This window comes from Podarcis tiliguerta, assembly GCF_965153285.1.
Source record: "Podarcis tiliguerta genome assembly, chromosome: 14".
Classification (NCBI taxonomy): domain Eukaryota; kingdom Metazoa; phylum Chordata; class Lepidosauria; order Squamata; family Lacertidae; genus Podarcis; species Podarcis tiliguerta.
In genome coordinates, this window is record NC_139547.1 from 52,125,788 (window position 1) to 52,151,033 (window position 25,246).

The 25,246-nt window shown below is 47.3% G+C and overlaps 1 protein-coding gene across 2 annotated transcripts; it reads left to right on the top strand.

Annotated features, from left to right (window-relative positions):
- Nucleotides 1–683: 683 nt before the first annotated feature.
- On the top strand, nucleotides 684–25,000 carry WIPI2 (WD repeat domain, phosphoinositide interacting 2). 2 transcript variants are annotated; one of them, XM_083413641.1, is made up of 12 exons: nucleotides 684–1,015; nucleotides 9,582–9,664; nucleotides 12,945–13,114; nucleotides 14,449–14,545; nucleotides 15,018–15,115; nucleotides 15,225–15,317; nucleotides 17,016–17,086; nucleotides 17,414–17,521; nucleotides 19,094–19,258; nucleotides 20,016–20,123; nucleotides 21,074–21,204; nucleotides 22,711–25,000. In XM_083413641.1, the coding sequence occupies exons 1-12, from the start codon at nucleotides 942–944 to the stop codon at nucleotides 22,821–22,823; spliced, it is 1,311 nt and encodes a 436-aa protein (XP_083269767.1). In that variant the 5' UTR covers nucleotides 684–941; the 3' UTR covers nucleotides 22,824–25,000. The 2 variants fall into 2 exon arrangements, with proteins under 2 accessions (XP_083269767.1, XP_083269768.1); XM_083413642.1 differs by having other exon boundaries at nucleotides 698–1,015; nucleotides 21,074–21,171.
- The last annotated feature ends 246 nt before the right edge of the window (nucleotides 25,001–25,246 follow it).

Here is a 25,246-nt window from a genome sequence, read left to right on the forward strand (position 1 = left end):
ATGACCGGCAGAATCCGAGACCAGGGAGAAGAGTCAGTGGAAGAAAATTGGAAGAAATTTAAAGACTATCTACAGAAACACTGTAAAATTAATGAATGTTAGAATGATGCTGGATTGAAGCTAAGTGGGATTTTTTAGTAGCAATGTTAAGGAATATGTAAAAATGGATTGTTAACAGGTGATAATTCAAAGTCATAATATATTAAGATAAAAGATTAAGATAAAATTAAAGAGGGAAAGGATTTGCTGAATTAACCAATTGAACTGGAATGCAAGAAAGGGAGGTGTGGGGAGGTCAGGGAAACAAGTAAATGAAAGATAAGACATGGAAAGACGGATTTGTTTTTAATTGTTCCTATTTTGTATTTTCTTTTTTCTAATTTTTGTAATATATTGAAAACTTTAATAAATATCTTATTAAAAAAATGAAATGTCCTTATTTCATTATGTGGGGCTCCCTAAGCTGACTTTCCCCTCAAACTTCTGTCTTTTTTGCCTCGTTTTGTGTGTTTCTAAAAATTCCCCTCAGGCGCCACGAAAGAGAGAGACCCTTTCGCGCCAAAACCCAACAGTCGCGGGAAGCTGCACTGCGCGTGCGCAGAAAGACCTCCAGAGCATACGGCGCAGGCGCGAGGCCTCGTCCCGTCCCGCCCCCCGCCTCTCTCCGGAAATCGCGCAGGCGCACGGGCGCTACGGTGGCCGGTGGGGAAGCGCCGCCAATGGCGGGCCGCTTTCGCCGCGGCGAGGAGGGAAGTAGGCGGGTTGGCGCAGGCGCGCTGAAGGCTCCGGCCACTACCGGAGCGTAAACAAGGCGCCGCTGAGAGGGATGAGGAGGCGGCCGGAGCCGAGCGGGGCCGCGAGCCGTCGAGGCTGACAGGCCTCTTTCCGCTGCCCTCCCGCCGGCCGGGGACGGGGGGGCGCCGCCGCCGCCAGGGAGAGCCATGAACTTGGCCAGTCAGAGCGGCGAGGCCGGCGCCGGCCAACTGCTCTTCGCCAACTTCAACCAGGACAACACGTAAGGCCCGAGGGGGAGGGGGCGTGGCCGAGAGAGAACGCGGGGGGGGAGAGGGGGGAGGCGAAGGTTCGAAAACGGGGGGGGGGGCGGGGGAGGATCCCCCACCTGGAGCCCCGGTACTGCGCGTGCGCGTGCCTGAGTGGCTATACCTGAGATCCTGCACGCATTGCTATTATTATTATTAATTATTATTGTTTGGATTTATATACCGCCCTATACCTGTAGGTTTCTGGGCGGTTCACAAAAAAGATCGCAATACAGTACAGTATATAAAATCAAAATAAAAACAACCCAATAACACCCCCTCCCCCCAGAAAGAGCCACATTTTAAAAAGGTATAGGATGTCAGTCAGGTCAACCAAAGGCCCCCCAAAAGAGCCACATTTTAAAAAGGTATAGGGTGTCAGTCAGGTCAACCAAAGGCCCCCCAAAAGAGCCACGTTTTAAAAAGGTATAGGATGTCAGTCAGGTCAATCAAAGGCCCCCCAAAAGAGCCACATTTTAAAAAGGTATAGGGTGTCAGTCAGGTCAACCAAAGGCCCCCCAAAAGAGCAACATTTTAAAAAGGTATAGGGTGTCAGTCAGGTCAACCAAAGGCCCCCCAAAAGAGCCACGTTTTAAAAAGGTATAGGATGTCAGTCAGGTCAATCAAAGGCCTGGATAAAAAGGAATGTTTTGCCCGGCTCCTAAAGGTGCATAATGAAGGTGCCAGGCAGACTTCTCTGGGGAGAGCATTCCACAGACATGGGTTGGCAGTGACAGCAGATATGTCCTATGCTTATGGTAATATGTTATGTCTTGTTAATTTTCTGTTTTTAATGTGCAGTGTATATCCCTTTGAAAGAGGGAGAGTTTGGAGAAGAAATGTCCCTAAATGAGGCGGGGGGGGGGGGGAGGAAGAGAAGGCACGCACACCCAGGATTTATTTGTTCCTTAGTTTATTTTTATTGCTTTCCTTTTTAAAAAATCCAAGGAGATCGAGCCAGGTGTATTGTGGTTCCCACTGCCTCTCCTTTTTATCCTCAAAACACTCCTGGGAAGTAGAATTGTAGGGACGCTGAGGATCATCTAGTTTAACCCGCTGCAATGCAGGTATTCGCAGGGGCTTTGTGGGTATTGAACCTGCGACCTTGGTGTTATCAGCACCAGTCTCTAACCAACTGAGCTATCTAGTTGTGAGTAGGTTAGACAAAGAAAGAGGGGGGCACAATTGGCTGGCTCCCAAGGTCGCTCTCAGTGAGCTTCATGGCTGAATGAGGATTCATACCCACTCTTTCCCAGGTTCTGGTCTGATCCTGTATTTATTATTATTATTTATTCATTTAATCTATATCCCACCTTTTTCTCCATGGAGCTCAAGGTGGCAACATTCGTTGTTCTCCCTCTCCCCATTTAATCCCCACAACAGTCCTGTGAGGTAGTTCAGGCTGAGAGGCAGTTGACTGGCTTCCATGGTCACACCCCGCCAGCTTCATGACTGGGGATTCAGGCCCCAGTTTCTCCCATGTCCTGGACCAGCGCTCAACCGTTGCACCAGTGTCCCCATGCAGTGTTCATATTTTGAGTGAAGTAAGAATTCACATTCTATATTGGATTTTGTAATCATTGCCTTCAAAGTTGGCTGCTGCTGGTGCCATATTTACCAACTAGCTTCCCCTACTTAATTCTCTCCAGATGTTTTGGACTGCAAGTCCCATTGGCCAACATCTGGAGGGCACGGCTGATCTAGCATAATGATGAGTTCTGGATAACTCCTTTCTTTTCTTTTAAAGGAGGTTGCTGTGTCTTGCCTGGAAGATTCAGATTATCTTTTTTAATGTGTGTTAAAATCCTAGCCTTACAGATAAATGTTGTGGATTGCCATGGAGGTTAATAATTTTAATGTTCATATGGTATGTTGTTAGGTTTGTGTCTCTTTCTCTGTCTTTTTTTATTTTTTTATACATGTTGCTGTGTTACTTTCACACAAGTATATTGCTCCCTTTGTTAACTTTTGCCTAGTAACATTCTGATGGTTGGATGCAAGTAAATCTGAATCTGGCCAATTCTGTGAGCGACTAGGAGTTTGCCAAGTTATTCAGATGGCCACTGTTTTATTTAGGGATCTCAGGTGGGTGAGAGATAACCACTGCCAAGCTGTTCATGCTGTTGCCAAACCTGCCTTGTTAATTGGTCACTGTAGCTATGTTGTAATTGTCCCTGTATGTCCTCTTTTCATTTCCCTCTGAACTTACTTAACTACCTTTCCCAACCATGTGTTGGGGGATGGGGGGTGCGCACACACACACACTCACAGTTGTGTGTACTTGCCAGTTCAGGATTACAGTTCATACATCTGACAATATGAACAAAAGTAAAAAAAGGTAAAGGACCCCTGACAGTTTACGATATATATTGGTTAGCATTGTAAGATACCGCAAATCTCGTTTTTGTTTTTTGCTGCAACAGACTTAAACATGCTACCTGTCTGGAAGGTGTATGTGCTGCAAGATGCTTGTGTTTTTAAAACAGGTTCTTGGCAGGGAAATATTTAACTTGCAATTCTTTCTCCATTGTGGAGGTGCTTTGATGAGGGTTAGGACCTCGAATCATCACACACACCCTTCTTCTTGAGCTTAGAGCACCTTGAGGGTTGGGAAAAGTGGGACTTACTGCTGAGTAAGCATGCACCATATCTGCAGTTCTAGGCACGCTTGCTCAGAAGCAAGTTGCTGGGGATCATAAGAGGGGGAGACTTCTAAATCTCCAGTGTGTCTCACTGAAGAAGGCTTCGGGAAGGCGTTGGTGGAGAAAAGATCACGACTGATGGCCTGGGCAGGTGGAGAACGAGGGAGTGGTGGTGGTGAAGTGGAACTCTTTATTGATGCCTGCAATGAGAGCAAATCCCATAGAACCCAGTGGGTTCTAGCACTTCAGAAAGAATGAAAGGCCGGGTCTGTGCCTCAAGCTTACAATATAGAGGATAACACAAGGGCCACTGTGGTGTAGTGGTTAAAGTTTTGGGCTGGGAGGGACTGGGGAGAGCCAGGTTTAAAGCCCCACTTGGCTATAGAGCTTACCAGCTGGCATCAAGTCAGTCACTACCTCTCAGTCTTATCTCACAGGATTGTTGTAAGGATAAAAGTGTACGGCGGGTGTGTGTGTGTGACTGTGTATGTTGCCTTGTGCTCCTTGGAGAAAAGTTGGGTTGTAAACTAATAATTCCCAGAGGCAGGGTAGGCAGAATATACCATGTTTCATTTACACATACCTAGGTTCAGTTTAATTGCAGTGTGAAAACTTCACTGGGAAGGCTTTGAGGAGGGGTTTGAAGTCCTTGGCAAGCACTTCAGGCACAGTTCTGAGTAATCCCAATTTGGATTCAGCTGCAATCCCCAAAGCACCCTTCCTTAGGCATATGAAACTGCTTTTTATACTGAGTCAGAGGTTTGGTCCATTTAGCCCTGACTTGTCTACTCTTTACAGTCTTGTGTTAGGGCCTGGGGGTGAGGTCCCAGGCTTGATGGACTTCCCCACAAGTCCCATGAATGTGTGGCCTAGAATATGCTGCTGCACTGGGTAAGGGATGTGGGGGTGGGTGTCGCAAGCCTTTTCTGTTTCAGAGCAGCCTCTCTGATCCACTCACTGAGAAACTTACATTGAGCTTCCCAGGGACCTCAAGGTTTCCTGGAACATAGTATGAAGGCCTTTGGTATGAACAGTGTAAGAGATGCTCTGTCCTTTTCAAGGCAACCTTTGCCAACCTGGGGCCCTCCAGATGTTTTTGGACTGCAGTAGAGTTATCACACCTCTCTTGTGTGGACAGTGCTCAAACATTAGGTGCATTGAAGTCAGTGGACACCCAGTAGTTTTTCCTGGAAGACACCCACTGCCCTGATGCAATTAGCCTTCAGGGGGGAGAGAGGGCCCTAATGTTTACTCAGAAGTAAGCCCTGCTTTGTTAATGAGCCTTACCCTATAATTCTGAGCAACTGTCTTTGGAGTAAGTCAGGAATGGGACATCTGTGGCTTTCCAGGTGTTGCTGGTCCACAGCTCCCATTGGCCATGCTACCTAGGGCTGATGGGAGTCTGAATGCAGCAACATCTGGAGGGCCACATCCCTGCTGTAATCAAGCTCTTATTCTTTGTATACCGTATTTTTTGCTCTATAAGACTCACTTTCCCCCTCCTAAAAAGTAAGGGGAAATGTGTGTGCGTCTTATGGAGCGAATGCAGGCTGCGCAGCTATCCCAGAAGCCAGAACAGCAAGAGGGATTGATGCTTTCACTGCGCAGTGATCCCTCTTGCTGTTCTGGCTTCTGAGATTCAGATTTTTTTTCTTCTTGTTTTCCTCCTCCAAAAACTAGGTGCGTCTTGTGATCTGCTGCGTCTTATAGAGCGAAAAATACGGTGTATAAATTTGGTATAACCACCCCCAAATCAAAGACTGTGTGTGTCCCTGGGTCTCTCCTTTCCCACTCCTTGTCCCCAAATTTGTGGCTTTCTGGGCCAGATGGCCTGGCGTTGGTGTGGGGATGTGAGACTTCCTATAGTGGGAGCAGAAGCAAGCTGAAACACTGCAGAGTTCTTGCCTCTTGAATTCAAAGTAGGGCACACACCGAAGTGCATGGGAAAGAAGTTGGAGTATGTAGTCAGAGTGCGAGGGTTTTGAAATGCTTAAGAGGCAATTGATGGGGCAGTGATAAATAGGCCATTTTGCAGGGAGGAGCATCACCCGTGGGAAGTGAATAAGAGGAAATGATCAGGAGAGCTATGCCGTTGGGCTGTTTTTGGAATGACTGCTTCCTTTGTGTACAAGGGAAGCCACACAAAATTCCTTTCCTTGATGCTGGGTGACTCGCTGAGATCGAAGGGCCCAAAGGTCTCGTAGCCTGATCCTTTCCTCAAAAGCTTGGCTCTCTTGACTCCTTCCCACCACAACCCTGCCACAAATAGGCTTGCATAGTCTGGCCAGTGTATGAAATTCTTCAGTCAGTGTGTGTAATAGAAAACCGCTCTCCCTGTGAAAGAAAGTGATCCGAGTTCATATCCCTAGAGAGAAGTAAATTCTGCGGCCCAGTACACTGATATTAAATATACTATGATAGCACCTTGCACGCAATCAACTTGTGTGATTTCAACCTTGCGTGACTGAAAGCCAGCTGGTTGAGATCTTGCAGATAAATTGCACACATGGGTTCTGGTATATGTGTTTTTGCATAGTTGCACCATCTTAACCCCTGCACAAAACACACTAGTACTGTAGATAAAATTAAATTGCAGAAAGTGTAAGTGACAAACTTGGGAATTTTAGCACTATGGTGTGGACTTATTTAAATAAAAACACTGAACTTATGATTAGGCACAGCTCTACCCCCCCTTTTTTCATTGCAGGAATGTGAAACTACACCTTCCTGTTGTGTGGTACAGAGGTTTGTGGATATCATTTGCTGTAGGTTCACACTGAAATAAAAGTGTGTAGAGTGAAATAATTGATTTCTGTGATTATTGTTGATAAATTCCCCAGCAGGGAGTACATCTTGAGCAACAATAAAAAGAAGGGTTTTGATATGAAGAACAGTGTTCTCTTTCAGGTGGATATAGGGGTTATCTTGAAAGAAATGTTGTGGTCTCTTGTTCTTACATTGTACTCTGGTCTTGTATGCAGAATGCCACAGTCCCACTTATCACATTATTATTATTATTATTATTATTATTATTATTAATATATTTGAGGCTTAGTGGGACACGGGTGGCGCTGTGGGTTAAACCACAGAGCCTAGGACTTGCTGATCAGAAGGTCGGCGATTCGAATCCCCGCGACAGGGAGAGCTCCCGTTGCTCGGCCTCTGCTCCTGCCAACCTAGCAGTTCGAAAGCACGTCAAAGTTCAAGTAGATAAATAGGTACCACTCTGGCAGAAAGGTAAACGGCGTTTCCGCGCACTGCTCTGGTTCGCCAGAAGCGGCTTAGTCCTGCTGGCCACATGATCCGGAAGCTGTACGCCAGCTCCCTTGGCCAATAAAGCAAGATGAGCGCCACAATCCCAGAGTCGGTCACGACTGGACCTAATGGTCAGGGGTCCCTTTACCTTTACCTTTATTTGAGGCTTGTCAGATATGCTTAGTGTATGTTTTTTAAAATGAGAACCTCAATATTTACCAACCAGAGCTAGGGGCAAAGGATGTTTAGTTAGAACAGGATACTTCTGAGCACTTTCTGAGCCCAGGAATTTGTATTTAGTACCAGAACTGAACTGGACCAAACTCAGTCCTTTCACCTATAAGTCTACTCATGATTTGCTTTCTTCAGGTCAGCAGCCTAATTAGGTGGGGAAAGTTGCTGTTGTTTAAAACATTGGGAGTCTTGTCCACCTGCGACAAATTACCCAGAGCTCTGCCAACAGATCCTGAACCTCCTCCTCATGCGCAGAGTACCTGCTGTTGAGAGACTTGTGGAAGATGCTCAAAGGAAGTGTTTTGCAACCACAGTGTGTGTTTTGTCTTCTGACAAGTGTAGTCTTAATTATTTACAACCACATATCACAGCATGTTAGTAATCGATCTTTGGTGCTGTTTGGAAGGATAATGGCACGGGAAGAGGCTGTTTATCTTTCAAGCCAGTTCTTCCAATCAGACCTCAAAATGGGGGCTGGGTGTTGCATGAACAATTCCCCCCTCCCCCTGTTTCATTTTCTCTTCGTAGCTGCTGTTCTCGCAGGCAGCACGATGGCATTGCTAGCTCAGAGATCCTAAGGAGGGGCGGGGAGAGATGGAAAGTGGGCAGAATTATACCATGAACACCAGAATCCCTAGTCCTTTAGGACAGGGATGTCTTACTGGTCGATCGCGATCTACTGGTCGATCGTGGGGTGTCCCTGGTCGATTTAATCTCAACAACTCTGGTCAATCCAACGGGTAGATCACTGCCAGTTTTTTTATAATGGGAGTAGATTGCAGTCTCTTGGAAGTTGGACGTGCCTGCTTTAGGAGAAGGCCATAGCAAGATGTTTGCCTCAATCCCCCTAGGTACATACTTGTAGAGGGAAGTTCACATCCCTAACAGGACAGGGAAGAGGGCATGCCAACGTGAGCTACAGACTGGGTTGAATGTGCATCCTCTTGGTCAAATAGGGAAGGGCCACAGCTGAATGGCAGAGCATCTTTTTTTGCATGCAGAAGGTCCCTCGCTCAATCCCAGTGGCATCTCCTGGGAGGCATTCCTGCCAGACCCCCGGCAGAGTCACTGCCAGTCGGTGGAGACAGTACTGAGCGAGACGGACCCGAAGGTCTGACATAGTGTGAAGCAGCTTTCAGTGATAGGTTCAGCCTTTGGTTGGGGAGCAGGGGCAAGGCCGGGGTTCTGTCCCCCCCAAAAAAAGAATTCCCTCCACATTTTGTCGTGTCAACAAGAGGGTCATATATGGATTGAGGCAGTTGTGCTTTTGTCACATTGTGTACACAACATCTTCTGGATTTCCTCTTCCAGTCCCCCCTTTTTTTGCAGCAGAAAACACTTACATTGTTATGTCTATTTGAATTACCTGTCAAAACAACATGCAGCTGTTTTGTGTGACCTCCAGTGCAAGAAAATGCACAGGCACGCCACGTTGAAGTGAGTGATTTCCCCGGCATGTAATAAAAATGACACAGTGCTTCTCTTCTTGCTATCCCCAGCTTCTAAATGACAGGATTATCGCTGATCCACTTGGCTCTCCAAAAATCAGGCCTTTTTGCTAGGTCATCAGCACAACAGCTTGTTGTGGGGTTTGGTCATTTGATTTAGCGTCTGATACAATTGACAATGGGCAGTGCAAGTTGCACAAACCTCAGAACAACAAATGCCTTAAAAATAAAGGCTTTCGCTACATGGCGTACATTACAACTAAGCATTTCAGCTTCCCCAAAGAGTTGTGTCTCTTAAGGGGAAATGAATTGTCATGTGATTTGTGTTCATGTGTCAGTTATTTGGTCTGGTCAATATCTGACTCTCTTGAGGACATGCCTTAGCAATAACTTTGGAAAAAGCAAGCACTTAAGCTTCTCCCCCTCCCCAGGCCACTCAAAGAGAAACAGTTTGCCCCAAGCCGGGAATGCAGTATGCAAAGAAAGCACTATCTTACGGGTGCAAACAAATCACCCAGCCATTATCAATATGCACATAGTTCTGTGTTCAGCTCTTACTGCTCCTTGCAGCATGCTCTTTTTGAACCTTGGTCTGCATTTATTTCTGCAGTAAGGCAAATAAAGAAAAGAATGGGGCTGCTATTTTGGTTTTGCAAGCAGCCACGTACTTGGATGATGAAATTGGTGAGCACGTGATGATCCAGGACAAACTGTGAAGCTGAACGCACTTGTGAGAGAGCTTGGGGTGCTCTGTTGCAATCTTTGCCAACCTGGTGCCCTCTGGATAATTTGGGCATGACTCTCACTGGCCCCAGTGAGCACAGCCACTTTCACTGGGGCTGATATAGTCCAATACTTCCGGGAGGGCATCAGGTTGGTGGAGGTTGCTGCTTGGTTTTCTGTGTGAAACGGCAAGTTTGTTCTGTTCCCATGCTTCATTGACCTCATGTCTTGCTTTGCAGGTCCTTAGCTGTTGGCAGCAAATCAGGTTACAAATTCTTCTCCCTTTCTTCTGTGGATAAACTGGAGCAGATCTATGAATGCAGTAAGTGTATATTTTAATTCCCCTTCTACCCCATGCCCCCTTCCATCTTTATGTTGTGGTCACATTTTGGACTGAGCAGATAGTTTATGGAAAGAATCCATCTTCTCCTCCAATTGACTGCCCCCTGCTGTAGTAGCCTTAGTTACCTAATTGACTTGATCCCTGGGCTTGCCCTCCTAGCTGCAAGGACAGCAGCCAGCTCCTTGACCCCAAACATCCGAGCTTGTATGTTTGGTATTTTTCTGGAGCTTCTTTCTAAAAAGTTATTTTTGCATCTCTTATTCCAGAAGCCTCCAAAGCAAAAGAGGGAGAGAGAGATGTTTGGGCCACCTAAAATGGTAGTCTCTAGCCCCAGCACATGCAAGATCTTCAGCAGTGTGTTGCTGACTGCAGGCAGAAATCCAGTTGGTGCCGGCTGCTGGGGGCAGCTGCTGCTGCACTGCTGGCAAGCAGCGAACCTGTCCTACAGGGTTGTGGTTCATGACTTCAGTGAGAGATAATAAACCACAAGTGGTATATTGGGGTCCCTGTGGCAGCTCTGCCACTTCCAAGAAGACGATGCATCTGTGATTAATGGGGGTCAACGGTGGCTTGCTTCTGCCCCACTCTGCACCTTCATTTAAAAAAAAAATTTGACTTGGCCTCAACCTGGGTTCAGCAGATTCTTCATTCTGCATTCCCATGATCTGCAGTTGGTCCATTTACATGCTGCCCTAGCCCCATGTGAATAGCTCAACATCCCTGGGTCCTAATTCTCCCTTTCCTGGCACAAATGTGTTCCTAGCTTGTGTCCATGTGACTCAACCACCAGACCCAGCCTTTCTCTAACTGGGAGGTCTCATTTGCCTTTTCACAACTCACGTCATGCTTTGCATCAAACCAGAAGAAATGTGACTCTCGAGTTATTTGTGATGTGTGTCTTGAGTTCTTCCTGACTTGGAAGCTTTGATTCTGAACAGAGGGTGGAGGGGAGTATCTGTTCCCCTCTGTCCCCTCTTGCCACCTTTTGGGTGTTTTATGCTGTTTGCTCCCCCAATGTGTTTTTGACATTACCCCACCCGTTTTCAGCACAAAGAGGATATCTGGCTGCATGGTGCGGCCTTCGCTGGAGCATTGGTATCTTCTCACATTACCAAGCATTTTATGTAGTTGTGCAGGAATACGAGATGAATCACTCTCAGCTCTTTGAACATTGGTGCAAAGGTACCCAAGTTCAAGGATGGCTTTGTAATTTACATGGGGAAACACGTTTGCCGTTTGTACCCAAATGTTTTCCCAGAGCAAGCGCAAACCGTGACAACATACGGGCATATACATGTACCTAAGAGACATGGTTGTATCACAGCCTGCAACGTGTGTGTTGTGCAGAAAACAAACTTGTCACACAAAAGTGTGGTACTGTCCTATAGGACAAAATCCCTGCGTGGTGCCGTTGTTTGTGTTTCACTCTGCTGGGTAAATTGGGTGTGTTTTGCCTCATTCGATGGGCAGGCATTGATTAGGAATTGATGAGCCCCCCCCCCCCCCAACTCACACCTCTGCTTGGTGTGGGGAAATCCACCCACTAAACCACACAAGTACAGTTTGTCTTCTTTTTTTCATTTTAGCTCAGCTTTTGGAGCAGATAGTCTGAAAGGAGTGAATTGCCCTTGGTAATGGAAATGGCGCCGCTTGCTTGATAGACCCAGTAGATGAACCAGAACCCCTTCAGGCTTTAACTTCTGGCAGTTTTCCTAGTTGGCAAATGTCAACCGTTGCACCGCTTGATACAGTTAAGATTTAAACTAATGGTTCTGGCCAGGAAGCCTCCGTAGCTGCTTGAAATCTGTTCCATGGCACATGCTTTTAGCAGGCTCTTTATTTACAGCTTGCTCATCTTCAGCAAGCAGAAGGTTGGGCTCCCTCCCGTTCTGTTGTCTTCCCCCACTTAGCAGCTTTGCTCTTCCTGCTGTAATATTAAGGTCTATTTACAGCCAGCCTAGCCTCGGATGTGTCAATCTATTGATCCTCAGGGAAGAGCGAAGCTCTAGCCAGCTGTAGTTTAGTCAAGCACCTGCATGTTCTCACTCAGTTCAGTCTCTCTCCCTCAAACCCTGTGCCTCTTTAAATAGAAAAATAAGGTAATTGTGACCATACGTGCCTAAAGTTTTGGATGGGAGACCTTTAGGAGCAATCTTAACACCTTGATCCTAGGCACACTTTCTTGAGAGTATGTCCCATTTGATTTCCATGGAGTTTCTTTGTAAGTGTACACACTAGCAATCTGATATGAGCATTTTAGGGTTAGCCCTCTTGTCAGCAAATGGTTTTCAGATTTCCCTTCCCTCAGGGAGTCCTTTGCATATAGAATTGTCATCTGATCAGCCACTGTCCATGCCACAGAGGAGTCTAATGGGTTTAAGTGACAGGAGGATGGATTTCGGTTGAATATTAGGAGAATCTTCTCGATGGTGAGAGTAGCTGAACAGTGGAACCAATTTCTTAAAGCAGGGGGGAGGCTTCTCTTTCCTGGAGAGCCATATCCTGGGGATGCTCAAGCTTTGGAGTACTGAATCAGGATGAGATGCCTTACAGGCCACCTGACATTTTTTTTGCGGGGGGAGGGGATGACTCTGGAGGATGTAGGGCCACAACCAGGCTTACTGGGCGTCTCCATTGTGAATGGATAGGGTGACACAGAACATGCTCTACTCCCCAGCAACTGCAAATTGCAAAGTTCTTTCAGCAAAGCTTGTCAAAAATGACTACAGTGGTACCTCGGGTTAAGTACTTAATTTGTTCCGGAGGTCCGTTCTTAACCTGAAACTGTTCTTAACCTGAAGCACCACTTTAGCTAACGGGGCCTCCTGCTGCCGTCGCGCCACCAGAGCACGATTTCTGTTCTCATCCTGAAGCAAAGTTCTTAACCCGAGGTACTATTTCTGGGTTAGTGGATTCTGTAACTTGAAGCGTATGTAACCTAAAGTGTATGTAACCTGAGGTACCACTGTAAACCCTTAAAGGGTTCCAGGGAACCATAAGGTTCACCTGAACACAGTTTTGAAACCACAGCGTCTCCAGACACATTAAGAAGGGGGTATGACTCTTAATTACTGTCTTTTGAATCGTGTTGCGTCTTTGCTTTTGCTGGTTCTGGGGTGGGCGGTGCAGGCAGATGGGGCAGGTCAGCAGCAAGAGGAGTGACTTGAAATTCTGCTTTGCTGTGTGAAGAGCTCCTTTGCACACCTTCATCCTTCATTTTGTCAACTTTTCCCTACACCTCTCCTTTCCACCCCTGCAGCTGACACAGAAGATGTGTGCATTGTGGAGAGGCTCTTTTCCAGTAGCTTGGTGGCCATAGTGAGCCTCAAAGCCCCTCGCAAGCTGAAAGTTTGCCACTTCAAGAAGGGGACAGAGATTTGCAACTACAGCTATTCCAATACAATCCTGGCTGTCAAGCTTAACAGGCAGGTGAGTCGTGATGCTTTTGCGTCATCTCAGGCTTCTTTTGTTTTTCATTCATATTTAGTATTTTATTGATTTGGTTAACCAGAGTTCAGATCCCCACTTGGTCATGACGCTCACTGGGTGACCTTGGGCCAGTCACTTGCTCTCAGTCTACCCTACCTCGCAGGGTTGTTGTGAGGATAAAATAGGGAGGAGAACAATGTCAGGCACCTTGAACTCATTTGATGAAAGGCAGGATACAAACCACAGGAACAAGAGAAAAGAGCCACCGTAACAAAAAGAAAGAAAACAAAGAATCAGAAATGTAAAGCATAAAGGACAAAAGGCCTCTTTATTTGTGGTCAGTCCAGTGTCTAGGAATAAGTTTGAAACTGTGGTCGCAAGTGGGTGGGTTTTGTGGCACTGGTACTTTCTAACAATAGAAGGGACAGTAAAACTTCTTTTTCTGGACACAACAGGGGCCTCTTGCAACTTGAACGCTTCTCCTTGCACCAAACAAACAAAAAACTATATATCTCATAGAAAGCTAACCTATAAGAGCAATATTATATGCGAGTTTTCTGTGTACAGTGAAGACAGCAAAATAGGAGTTGACCCTGTTTCTGGACTCAGCTGCTGCAGGTAGAGGCTCATGCAGATGAATTTCCTCCTGTCCGTGTGACATGCTCATACCGGCCATGCATAGTTTCGTTAAGTGATTTTTGTGGCATCAGAGGCATTGGAAAGGGGGGGGGGGGGGATACTTTGGTAAAATTTCCCTGGAGGCAGGTTTTGCTTGCTGATAGCAACCAGGCAAGCGCCTGTTTTCCAGGCCTCCGTTCTCAGACTAGAACATAGCACCACTAGCTCTAGCTTAACAGGGTGACTGGTGAGTAGTCAGTCACTTGATCCAATCCAATAAATAATGATCATGGATTTTTTTGTTGGAATCTTGCTTAGTATTTTGTCCCTTGATGGACTGCAAGAAATTCTAATCAACTCTTACTTATTTTGAGCACAGATATTTTTGTTGTGCAGGGCGAGGTGATAATTGCGCTTCCTTCTGACCCAGAACACAAACACACGTTGCCTGTAGGGCGAAGAACAGTCAGGATCTTTCTTGAATTGAGGTCAGGATCAGGTGAGGCCTCCTAATAACAGGGGATCACAATTGCCTCACCTAAGTTGTGGGAAAGGAGGCTTTGCCTTGCGCTTCTAAATCAACATAATCCAGGCTGGCAGATTTTAAAACTGCCTTCACTAGTCACTAACTTCCTTCTCTAGGAAGCTTCACTCTGAGGGTATTACACTGCTTCAGGATTTTCTCTTCCCTCTCCTTTTTTTATTTCCCTCCTCAGCGATTGATCGTGTGCTTAGAAGAGTCTCTGTACATACATAACATCCGGGACATGAAGGTGTTGCATACCATCAGGGAGACGCCCCCCAACCCCGCAGGTAAGGGAGACCCTTCTCCATTTCCCACACATAATCTTTGACACAGTGAAAGCACCACCCGGTTGTGATTCTGAAAGGAGGGTAGCTCAGTCAAGAATTAAATTTGTCTTTGTATAGTCGACCCTCCTGGTTGCATATTCTTCAAGGGGCAGCAGCTTATGAATACAGACATAAATGTGCTGGTTCTCTCCCTGTTGCCCTTCTACTGGCAGGTGTTTGCTCCAACAGGCCTTGGGGAACTGACTTTTTAAAGGAAAAGGCTGTGTGGTTTTTAGCTTTTTGTATTTTACCTGTGCTGCTCGTGTGAACTGCCTTGAGTCCCAACCACAAGGTCACCTTAAAATGCTCCCTGTCACCCACAGGAACTCCAAACCCTGTCCTGCAAGCCTCGGTGACGGCTGCTTTCCCTTCCCGGTCCTCCTTGACATGTTTGTAGCCTGAGGCAATGCCCCCCTTTTCTCTCTGTCCCTAGGCTTGTGTGCGCTGTCCATAAACAACGACAACTGCTATCTGGCCTACCCAGGCAGTGCCACTATTGGGGAAGTCCAGGTCTTTGACACCATCAATCTGGTGAGGTTCTGCAAGCATCTTTCCTGCTTCTGTGCCCAAGGAGATCTTCCCTGTCTGGTGCTGGCTGCGCCTGTGCTAAGCTCTTGTGCCCCTTTTTTCTTTTCTGCAGAGAGCTGCTAACATGATCCCTGCTCATGACAGTCCTTTGGCTGCGCTAGCTTTCGATGCGAGCGGCACAAAACTGGCCACGGCGTCGGAAAAGGTGAGGGCCTGATACACTGACTTCAGTTTTGAATGGGAACAAAGGCAGCCTTTCTGTGTGGGCTTTTTGAAATAGTGAGTTGAAGTGCCCAGAAGCCTCCTGCAGTGTTTCTGCTTGGGAATAATCCAAAATGTCAGCACAAACCTCTCACCCTCCAACTTAGGACTTGAGCCGCTGTTCCAGCTATGAACACCCTGTCATGCTAAGCTGTGCGTTGGTTCTTTTTATCAGGCGGGGTTCTGTCCGCCTTTTAAAGTATAGCTGTATTGTCAGGGCTTTTCCTGCAGCGGCACCAGGTTATTCCTGATGAGCATTCTCACAGATCCTGGCAGGAATTCTCTCCTCCTGTTTGCCCTGTCCCACCCCACAGCTGGTACACTGCTGTATCTTGGAATTAAACTCTATGACGCGGTAGTGACGTTGATGACAGTCCGACACTTTCCAAGCTTGCTCATCCTCTCAAATTAAGGTGACCAGACGTCCCCCTTTCCCGGGAACAGTCCCCAAATTTACAAATCATTCCCTGACAAAATCCACTGAATTCAACTGAAGTTGAAAAGTGTCCCCAGATTCATTGAAAAAAATCTTGGTAACCTTATCTCAAATCACACTTTGAAAGGTATTTGATTCAGCCTTCCAGCATACTTCATTTCTGTGATTCCAATTCAATTGATTGTCCAGAGTCCAAAGTGCTCCATAGCCAGTCCTGCACATTCAAGGTTTGTGCGTCTTGGGCAGGAAGCCCCACCTTCCAAAGCCATAGAGCAAACTCTTACGGAACGAACAAGTCTTCCTCACAGCAAGCAGCTTATGATCTGATGTGGGGACAGGGGCTTCTAGGGTAAAACTCATTTGTCGTCCCAAGTCTTTGCTGGCAATGAATACTAGTCTGTTCTTAATCTGTTTGCTTTTAATTTACTGTTTTGTTTTTAATTCCATTGGTGTTGGTTTTATGGCAGTCCTTAAGTTGCGCTGTGCACAGCTGTAGTCTTATAAATAAAAAACAGTGTGAATGTGTTCTGCATGAAGGTTTTAAACCACAGTGGACACAGCCAAGGATCTAAAAATTGCTCTTTCGACCCCAGCCATTTTGGTTCCTCCCAGTGTAACCGGGGTGGGGAACTTTTGGTCTGTGAGTCAAAGGTGCCATACCAGACCTCCCCATTTTGCTTGATTGGCCGTTGTGGAGAAGCCACACACCCCTGCACCTGATGTCGAAGGTGATGGTGCGCGAGGGGCAAGGGTGGGACTTCAAGGAAATACTCAGGAGCTGGAAGTGGGCTCTGGATTGTTCCTTCTGTTGGAACAAGGCAGGAGCAGGCCTTGCTCAAAGAGGAGGAAATTGTTTCCATTAAATCGAAACTGCTGTTTGAAGCCTTCCCAGCCCCTTCTCCCATTTCCATCTCCAACATTGGGGGTGGAAAGGAGAAGCCTAGGGAGGCCTCCAGAGCTCAGGGCTCATACCTCCCCTTGCCACTGTGGCTTCCATGCTTGGGAACCCCACACAAGAGAATTTTGACAGGCAGGCAGGTTGACCTGCCTGTCAGAGTTGGCCCACAGGGTGGAGACAGCCAAAGATCTCTCCCCCAGAGCTATATAGGTTCAGCCCCTCTGCTCTCGAACTATATTGAGACTCCGCAGCAGCTATTTTAAACTGAACATTGAAGTCTTTGTTTCTCACCTCCTTTTTCCCAACAGGGGACGGTGATCCGGGTATTTTCCATTCCAGAGGGACAGAAACTCTTTGAATTCCGAAGGGGTGTGAAGAGGTGAAGTAAAATGCTCAGTCTCAGAAGCTTGCTCTTTGCAGGAGGTCCCCCCCCCCCCAGCAGTTCAACCTGTGTCATAGGTAGCTGTGTTTCTTCATGGTGGAGGGAATCCAAAATCTGCAGAAGGGCGAAACCTTTGTTTTGCAGCAGGAAGCAGTGAGCAGGTTTTCGGGTGCCTCAGAATTCCCCAGCAGTTAAATGGGTGGAACCCAACCTAGGTCACTGTAGAATGTAAAGCAGTTGCCTCTGTCTAGCTGCCTCCTCTTCTTCCTCCAGTTACGATCCGGGAACTGACCGGCCGTTTTCTTTTCTGCTTATTCCCTCCAGGTGTGTGAGCATCTCCTCTTTGGCCTTCAGCATGGACGGCATGTTTCTGTCCGCATCCAGTAACACAGAGACAGTGCACATTTTCAAATTAGAAACTGTGAAAGAGAAGTAAGGAAACCTTTCTTTCCACAGCTGCCCACTTAGATCCAGGCTGGCCATAGGGTGGGTGGTAACCCAGCTCTTTATCTCTCAGGCTAAGCCTCTAAGGGCTTTCAGTGTGGCTTGGAAAGGGGGGGATTTGCCACGTTCCTCTCTTGTTTCGGAATATTCTCCCCAGCCACTATGCATCAGGCCCCTAAGTTAAATCGGGCTCGTGTCCAACGAATCTAGGCATGTTCAAAGCCCTTTTCAGGGTGGTGCTATGGGTTAAACCACAGAGCCTAGGACTTGCCGATCTGAAGGTCGGCAGTTCGAATCCCCACAATGGAGTGAGTTCCCGTTGCTCAGTCCCTGCTCCTGCCAACCTAGCAGTTCGAAAGCACATCAAAGTGCAAGTAGATAAATAGGTACCGCTCCGGCGGGAAGGTAAACAGCATTTTCGTGCACTGCTCTGGTTCGCCAGAAGCGGCTTAGGCATGCTGGCCACATGACCCGGAAGCTGTATGGCAGCTCCCTCAGCCAATAAAGTGAGATGAGCGCTGCAACCCCAGAGTTGGCCATGACTGGATCTAATGGTCAGGGGTCCCTTTACCTTTACCAATCTGGCCCACCGGTCAGTTTAATCTGGCCCTTGTGGCAAGGATTGAAGCTCAACAACTTCAATCCTAAAAAAAAAAAGCTGTGGGAAAATTATAAAAAAAGCTCTACAACTTTGGTTGGCCCTCAGGCATGTTCACTTCATCAAATCTGGCCCTCTTTGAAAAAAGTTTGAGCACCCCTGAACTAATCCATACTGAGAGTAAACCCATTTAAATCAGTTGTTTTAGGTTTGTCACATTCATTGATTTCACTGGGTCTGTTCTGAGCATGACTGAGTGGTACGTAGGTCATAACAGTGGTAGCTTTTTAGGAGCCAGTTTAAAGCTAAAAAATACCCAAACGTTTCACGTGCTGACTCTAGGGTAACTTGCTTTTTGCCTATATATTGTCCTGGATAGATGAACTTTTCTTCCTTGTCCAGAATCGTTACTAGCTGTTGTGAGCATCAGCAGAATACAATAAACACTTTTGATAAATATTTTCCTTGCCGTAGAATCGGGGTGGAACTGGGCTGTTAAGGCAGTGCACACACACAACAACCAATGATACTGTTTCTTTAAAATTTGTGCTGCTTGTTGACGTAAACATAGGATAATTTTTAAGGCCACATTGTTTCGAAGCAAAAACCCAATGCAAGCAGTGCTCTGGTAAATCTGGTAAACCATATAGTGGAGAGAGAACATGAAAGAAAAGGTTTTTGAATAAATAACTAAATCTGCCTTTGGAAATAAAGTAAAGCTAGGTCCATGTGCATCTCCAGAGGCAGAACGGGGAGAGTCCCATCTTTTCTGTAGAGGCCAGCCTATTTCCCAAATGCAATTGAAGACTTGTGCTAATGTCTTGAAAGAGCAGCTGAAGCTTAGAGGGAGTTACGCATCTGCCTGTGGCTGTAAGCCAAGACATACTCAAATCTGGCAGAGTTCTTCTTGTGATATACGAAGTGGTGCAAGTGTAATTTCCACTCTACTTCCTTGCTTCCAGACCTCAGGAGGAGCCCACGACTTGGACGGGTTACTTTGGGAAAGTCCTGATGGTCTCCACAAACTACCTGCCTGCCCAGGTGACAGAAATGTTCAACCAAGGCCGAGCTTTTGCCACCGTCCGCCTCCCTTTCTGTGGGCACAAAAACATCTGTGCGTTAGCCACGTAAGTACAGAGCGCTAAGTGGGGAGGGGACTTCCCCCCCATCTTTCACAAGCTCCCTACAGGTAGAGATGGAAAGGGAGGCAATGTGACCTTCTGAACATACCTGTGTTTGTTTGTTTTTAATAATCATACTGCATTTGAATAATGCACAAAACCCAGGTTCCTTTGTGCACAATAGTGAGGCCTGTGAGGCTTCATTGATCAGCTGACAGCAAAGTCCTGTGCATGTTTAAAAGGGTAAAGGGACCCCTGACTATTAGGTCCAGTTGCGGACGACTCTGGGGTTGCGGCGCTCATCTCGCTTTATTGGCCGAGGGAGCCGGCGTACAGCTTTCAGGTCAAGTGGCCAGCATGACTAAGCCGCTTCTGGCGAACCAGAGCAGCACACGGAAACGCCGTTTACCTTCCCGCCGCAGCGGTACCTATTTATCTACTTGCACTTTGACGTGCTTTCGAACTGCTAGGTTGGCAGGAGCAGGGACCGAGCAATGGGAGCTCACCCTGTCGTCACGGGGATTCGAACCGCCGACCTTCTGATCAGCAAGCCCTAGGCTCTGTGGTTTAACCCACAGCGCCACCCGCGTCCCCCTGTGCATGTTTACTCTGAAGTAACTTCCATTCAGTGCAGTTGGACTTACACTGATCTTTGTAAAGTGAACTTGGCTGCTGGGAGGAAAGCAGCAACTTTAAAAACCACACACACATAGTTAAATCTTACATAGTAAGGTTTTTAAACTTGACTAGGATTTACTTGCAGAATCCAGAAGATCCCTCGGCTGCTGGTAGGAGCTGCAGATGGGTACCTATACATGTACAACCTGGACCCCCAGGAGGGAGGCGAATGCACCCTGATGAAACAGCACAAGTAGGTCTCCTGTCCTGCTTCCTTCTTGTGAGATGCTCCCAATTTTTTGTTTTGAAATTTTCCATTTCAGAGCTAGGGTGAAGCATGGCTGTGGTAGCTTTAATTATGTCACATATTTGTACACCACCCTTCACCAAAGAAAGGTGTTGGGGCAGTGTACAGCATATGTGAAACGGTAATGCAGAATAGTAGGCCCTATGCCCTACAACAATTTTAAAAAGTTAGCACAAGGCTGAGCAAAATGTACTGTCGTGAGTTGGGAGGGGTCAGCCTGGATGATGCCCTGAGTCCAGTTTTCCAGTTTTTGGGATCCTGTATCTGTGGCGGTAGAAGGCACGAGAGCAAGGCTGCCAAACCAGTCCCTTTGTCTAAGCAATGGCTTTGGCTGACCAGCTAAACACAATTTGCATAACCAAAGAATGTGTCGTAGAGCAAATGGGTGGGCCTTTCAGCTGCTCTCCTTTAACTGCTAGGTAGGAGAGTCATAGCCAGAGTAGTGTGTGTGAGCTGAGCCAGAAGCAGGCTGGAAGCTGGACACACAGAGATCCGCTTGTGCTGTGCTGGATCCAAAGCTGCGACTGATGAAGGAGACAGATCTGTGAGGGTGTTAGTGCGGTGAGGCCCTCTATCTTAGGCTCACGTTGTACAGGTGGTTAATACCTGGCGAGTATCTCAATTTTAACCTGAGGATTGACATTTGTCCAGTTTTAACTTTAATTTTAATTTATGTGAATTAATTTTGGGTTGCATTTGAATCGATTGATTGCTTGTTTTTATGCATATTGTATTATTTATATGATGTTAGCTGCTCTGAGCCCGGCTCTGGCCGGGGAGGGCAGGGTACAAATAAAAATTTATTATTATATGTGTAGATGAAACCATAAAGACAACACAGTCTTTCTTTCTAAGGATTGCATTGGTCACCGTTCGCTCTCTGGTTCTTCCCATAGGCTGGATGGCAGCATGGAGCCAGGCAATGAAATCCTAGAATCTGCATCGCACGACCGGCCGCTAGTAGCACAGACGTACAGCACTGCTGTGACTAAAGGTACTTACGTGCCTTCTTCGCCTACAAGGCACGGTAAGGATGGGACCGGGGTGGCTGAGTGAGGAGCCCGCAAGGGGGGTGCCCACAAGAGGCAAGTTCCACGTGGTCTTCCCCATAGGGCATGACTCGCCCCTTGGGAGAGGAAGACCACCCTGGTCAAGAAGGCTGCTTGAGCCACTCAGCCTGGTCCTTTCGTTGCTCCACTCCTTGTCAGAGGCAAGAAGTCAGACATTGCATCCCCCTTTATTATGAATAAAGCGTTGACAAAGCTTGAATGTTATGTATAAATGGTAATCCAGTCTTTGGGGAACGGGCTGTAATTTAGTGGTAGGACAGCTGCTTTGCATGTAGAAGGTCCCAGGTTCAATCCCTGGCAACATCTCCAGGTAGGGCAGGGAAGGGACCCCTGCTGGAACCCTGGAGAGCAGCTGCCAGTCTGTGTGGACTACACTGGGCTAGATGGACTAACCGTCTGACTTAGTATAAGGCAGCTTTCTTCGTTGGTTCCTCTCTCTCTCTCCCTCTCCCTTTCTTCCTTATATTGTTATGGTAATAAATGTATTGAAATGAAATGAAATGGGGCACAGGAATACCCAAGCCTATTGACCATTTTAAAAAGCACTCATTCCCCCCACTTGCACTCCAAAGTGCTGCTTTCTCAGGAAGCTGCCACCCCACAAGGCTTGTCAGGAACTGCACCAAGGGTACTTCAGTCCCTTTGGGTCTCTGGGTAGGGAGGGGAAGAGGCTATTGACCCCTTAAGCCACCTCTGCCCCATCCTGCATTCTGCCTTCAGCCTCCATCATGGCCATACCCACCCCTAGCCAGTAAGAGGCACCTACTGTGGCCAAACTGCCTGGGCATCACTGTGGACAGCCAAGCCTTTTGGATTACCTGGGTCTCTGGAGATTAGCACTTGAGGCTGCCATCCTAAGCATATTTGCTAGGAATTAAATTGAGTTTCCCTCTGAGCAAGCGTGCTTACAGATAGAAAGTCCACACCTGGGTCTGTATTTATGTATAAATAAACTCTCATTGAGTGGTACTCCAGAAAACAAAGTTTGGTAGCAGTATCAAGCACTGAGGCAGAATATATTAGCCTATCTCTAGCCTGTAATGAGGTTGAATGGTTCAGACAAGTTTTCAGTCATCTACATCTAAATTTTCCAGAAACTAACCATATTTGAGGATAATCGATCATGTATAAGTATGACTGAATCAGAAAATGTAGACCTAAAACAACACTTAGATATACGCCATGCACATGTGAAAGATTGCATTTGAAAAGGGTGGATGAATCTCAGGTATTTTTCCACTGAGTTTATGTTTGCAGACATTTTCACAAAGCCTTTGACTTCCGCCTCCCCCTCCTGCATGGCAAGAGATCTTGGAAGCATCTGTCTTTGGGTTGATGCTGTGATAATGCAGTGTGTAATTCCCCAGTGTAACCTTTGCCAACCTACTGCCCGCCTGGTTACTGTAGGCACTCCATGTCTGTGTGTGGCTTCCAAAACCTTGCACTTTCCCTTCGTCTTCCAGCCTATACCGAGGACCTGGGCGCGGTTGGTGGCGCTTGCCTGGAAGAGGACGCCAGCACCCTGCGGCTGGACGAAGACAGCGAGCACCCCCCGATGATCCTTCGGACGGACTGAACTTTGACCTGTGAACTCCACTCCTGAAGCCGAGGACGCAGGCCTGACCATCTGGAGGATTATTGTGTCTGTGCCGCTACGAACCTTGACCCGGGCTGAGAGCAAGAGGGAGGACGGCGGACGACTCTGAAGTCATTTTAAAACAAACACACACACAAACCATTGTAGCCGTAATGCTGATTTGATGCCATGGAGGTGGGGGGGGTAGGGTGGGGGGGAATATATGGTTTCACTTCAGTGGCTTTTAAATCCTGCTTTACCTTTTAGCTGTGAGGATATATGCATATATATTTTCCGTCGTTGTTCCTGTTGCCAAAACCTGCTCTCTCTGTGCAGCCTTCGGCACCTCCTAGCTTTGCATGCTGCCTTGTGCCAAGCAAGCAGATCACTTCATAACGAAGAAGTTTGCCGAGTTCTGGGGTTCTCTCTCGCTCTCTTTTTTTTTTTTAGAAGAAAAATACGTGTACATAAATAACACTTGGCATCCATGAAGGGAGGAGCAGCAAAGTTTGCTTCTGGGTGCTTTGACTTCTTCCAGTGCTCTTCAGCCTTACCATCCCCAGATGTGGGTGGACTACCGCTTCCATCGTCCATGGCCAGCTTGGCCCGATGGTCATGGATGATGGGGCTTGTAGTCCCTCCACATCTGGGTGCCCAAGGATTTGAAGGACACTGGCTTATTCTACTCGGACAAAGGTTCCAAGTACTTTCTTGCGCATGGACTTTCGGTTGCAACTCCTAGAAACGTGCAGCGATCTCTATTTTTCTTTTCTTGGGTTCTTCCCATCACACAACCTCCCCCCTCCTGTCCAGCTTCACAGTTTATTCCCTCCTTTCTTCCCCTCCTCCTTCTCGCCTCCTTTTTCCCTGGACCATTTTGTTAATTAAAAACTCCTTCTAAATGCTGCCTTGCTTGTGGGACTGTTGTGTTCTCTTCCGCAGAGGTGATGGTATGCCTCTGCTCTGGATCTCGCTTCTTTCTCTCTCTTTGGGGACGTGAAATGGAGAGAGTGACCAATTCAGGCTGGACATTCTTTGGGAGCAGGGGAACCTTCTCCCTTCTGTTCTGTCTTTGTCCGAAAGTAGGGTCAGAGTGTTCCAGTTTCAGAGGTGTTGGCCAGTTAACTCAGAAAGCATCTTCAGCCCTTCACATCCATCTGCTCATCTTGCTTCAATCCTTGCAAAGCCTTGCATCCTCCTTCAGCTGGAGCTCTCTTCACAATCTGTCAGCCCTGCTCTCATGACTTCTCCCTCTCCTTAGCCACCTTCAGATGGCCACTATTTGAGCTTTCCCCGAGTTCCTCCAGGGCGAATTGACATGCAGAGCCACTGTCGAAATCCCCCGCCCTGTTCCTGGTACTCTCCATCTGCCTTCACACCCTGCACTGTGGTACCACTTCAGTCAGTCATGGCTTCCCCCCACAGAATCCAGGGAGCTACAGTTTGTTAAGGGTGCTGAGAGTTGTTAGGAAACCCCCTTACAGAGGTACAATTCACCAATGGTTGCACCACTCTGAGAATTGCTGGTCTGCAAGGGGAGGGGGTGGTCTCCTCCCAGCTCCCAGAGTGCTTTGAGGGAAGCCATGCCTGTTCCAAGTGGTATTGTAGCGCTTTAAATGCATGGTGTGAATGTGGCCTCACTCCGTAGCCCATAGTGGGGCTTGGGAGATGGATAGCATGGGGTACCGAAACATGGGGCAACTTCCGCCTTGCAGCACTGGAGAAGGGAGTGCTTGTTTCTGTTTCCAGGGTTGGCCCTGTGATCCAGCATGTAGTTGTGATTCTAGTCAAGGACCCCAAATCTCCCTCTGTGGCTGCACACCTGAGCTACAGCTCAGTCTCAGTCTTCATCCCAGACCTCTCAACCTCCAATTCTTTATGTAATCTCCCACCTCCCAACCGCTGGAACAGCAGTTCCGGCGTCAGGAGGAGGGGCATGTTTTTGTGGAACTGCAGGGACTCGCGAGGAAGTGACCAAAGCTGGGCAAAACTGCCGCCCTCTTTTACAGAGCTGTAATGTGCCTTTTTTGGTTCTTAACCTTCCAGTTTGTTTTCAACGAGCAGCAATGTTTGTGTGGGTGTGTGCGTGCAAACCCTTTGGGTGTGAACCTCTTGTTTTCCTTAGATTGTCAGCCAGCTTTCTTTTTTCTTTTTTGATTAAATTATTACTCACTCTCCCTTTTTCGTGGCGTTCTCTTCCAGGCAACGAAAGAATCGTGAAACCCAATACGATGGCATTCTCAAGGAAGGGAAAGCGGGCTTGCCTCAAGGGGGGGGGGGGACATGCCCGTGGGTTTCTCCCTCCAACGGGGGCTCACTTCCCTCCCAAACTGCATTCCAGGCTCAGTTCAGACAAGAAAGAATGCTCTTTGTAAAACCGAGAGAGCACCCAGGACATTTTCCTGCCCAGCTCTTTATTCCAC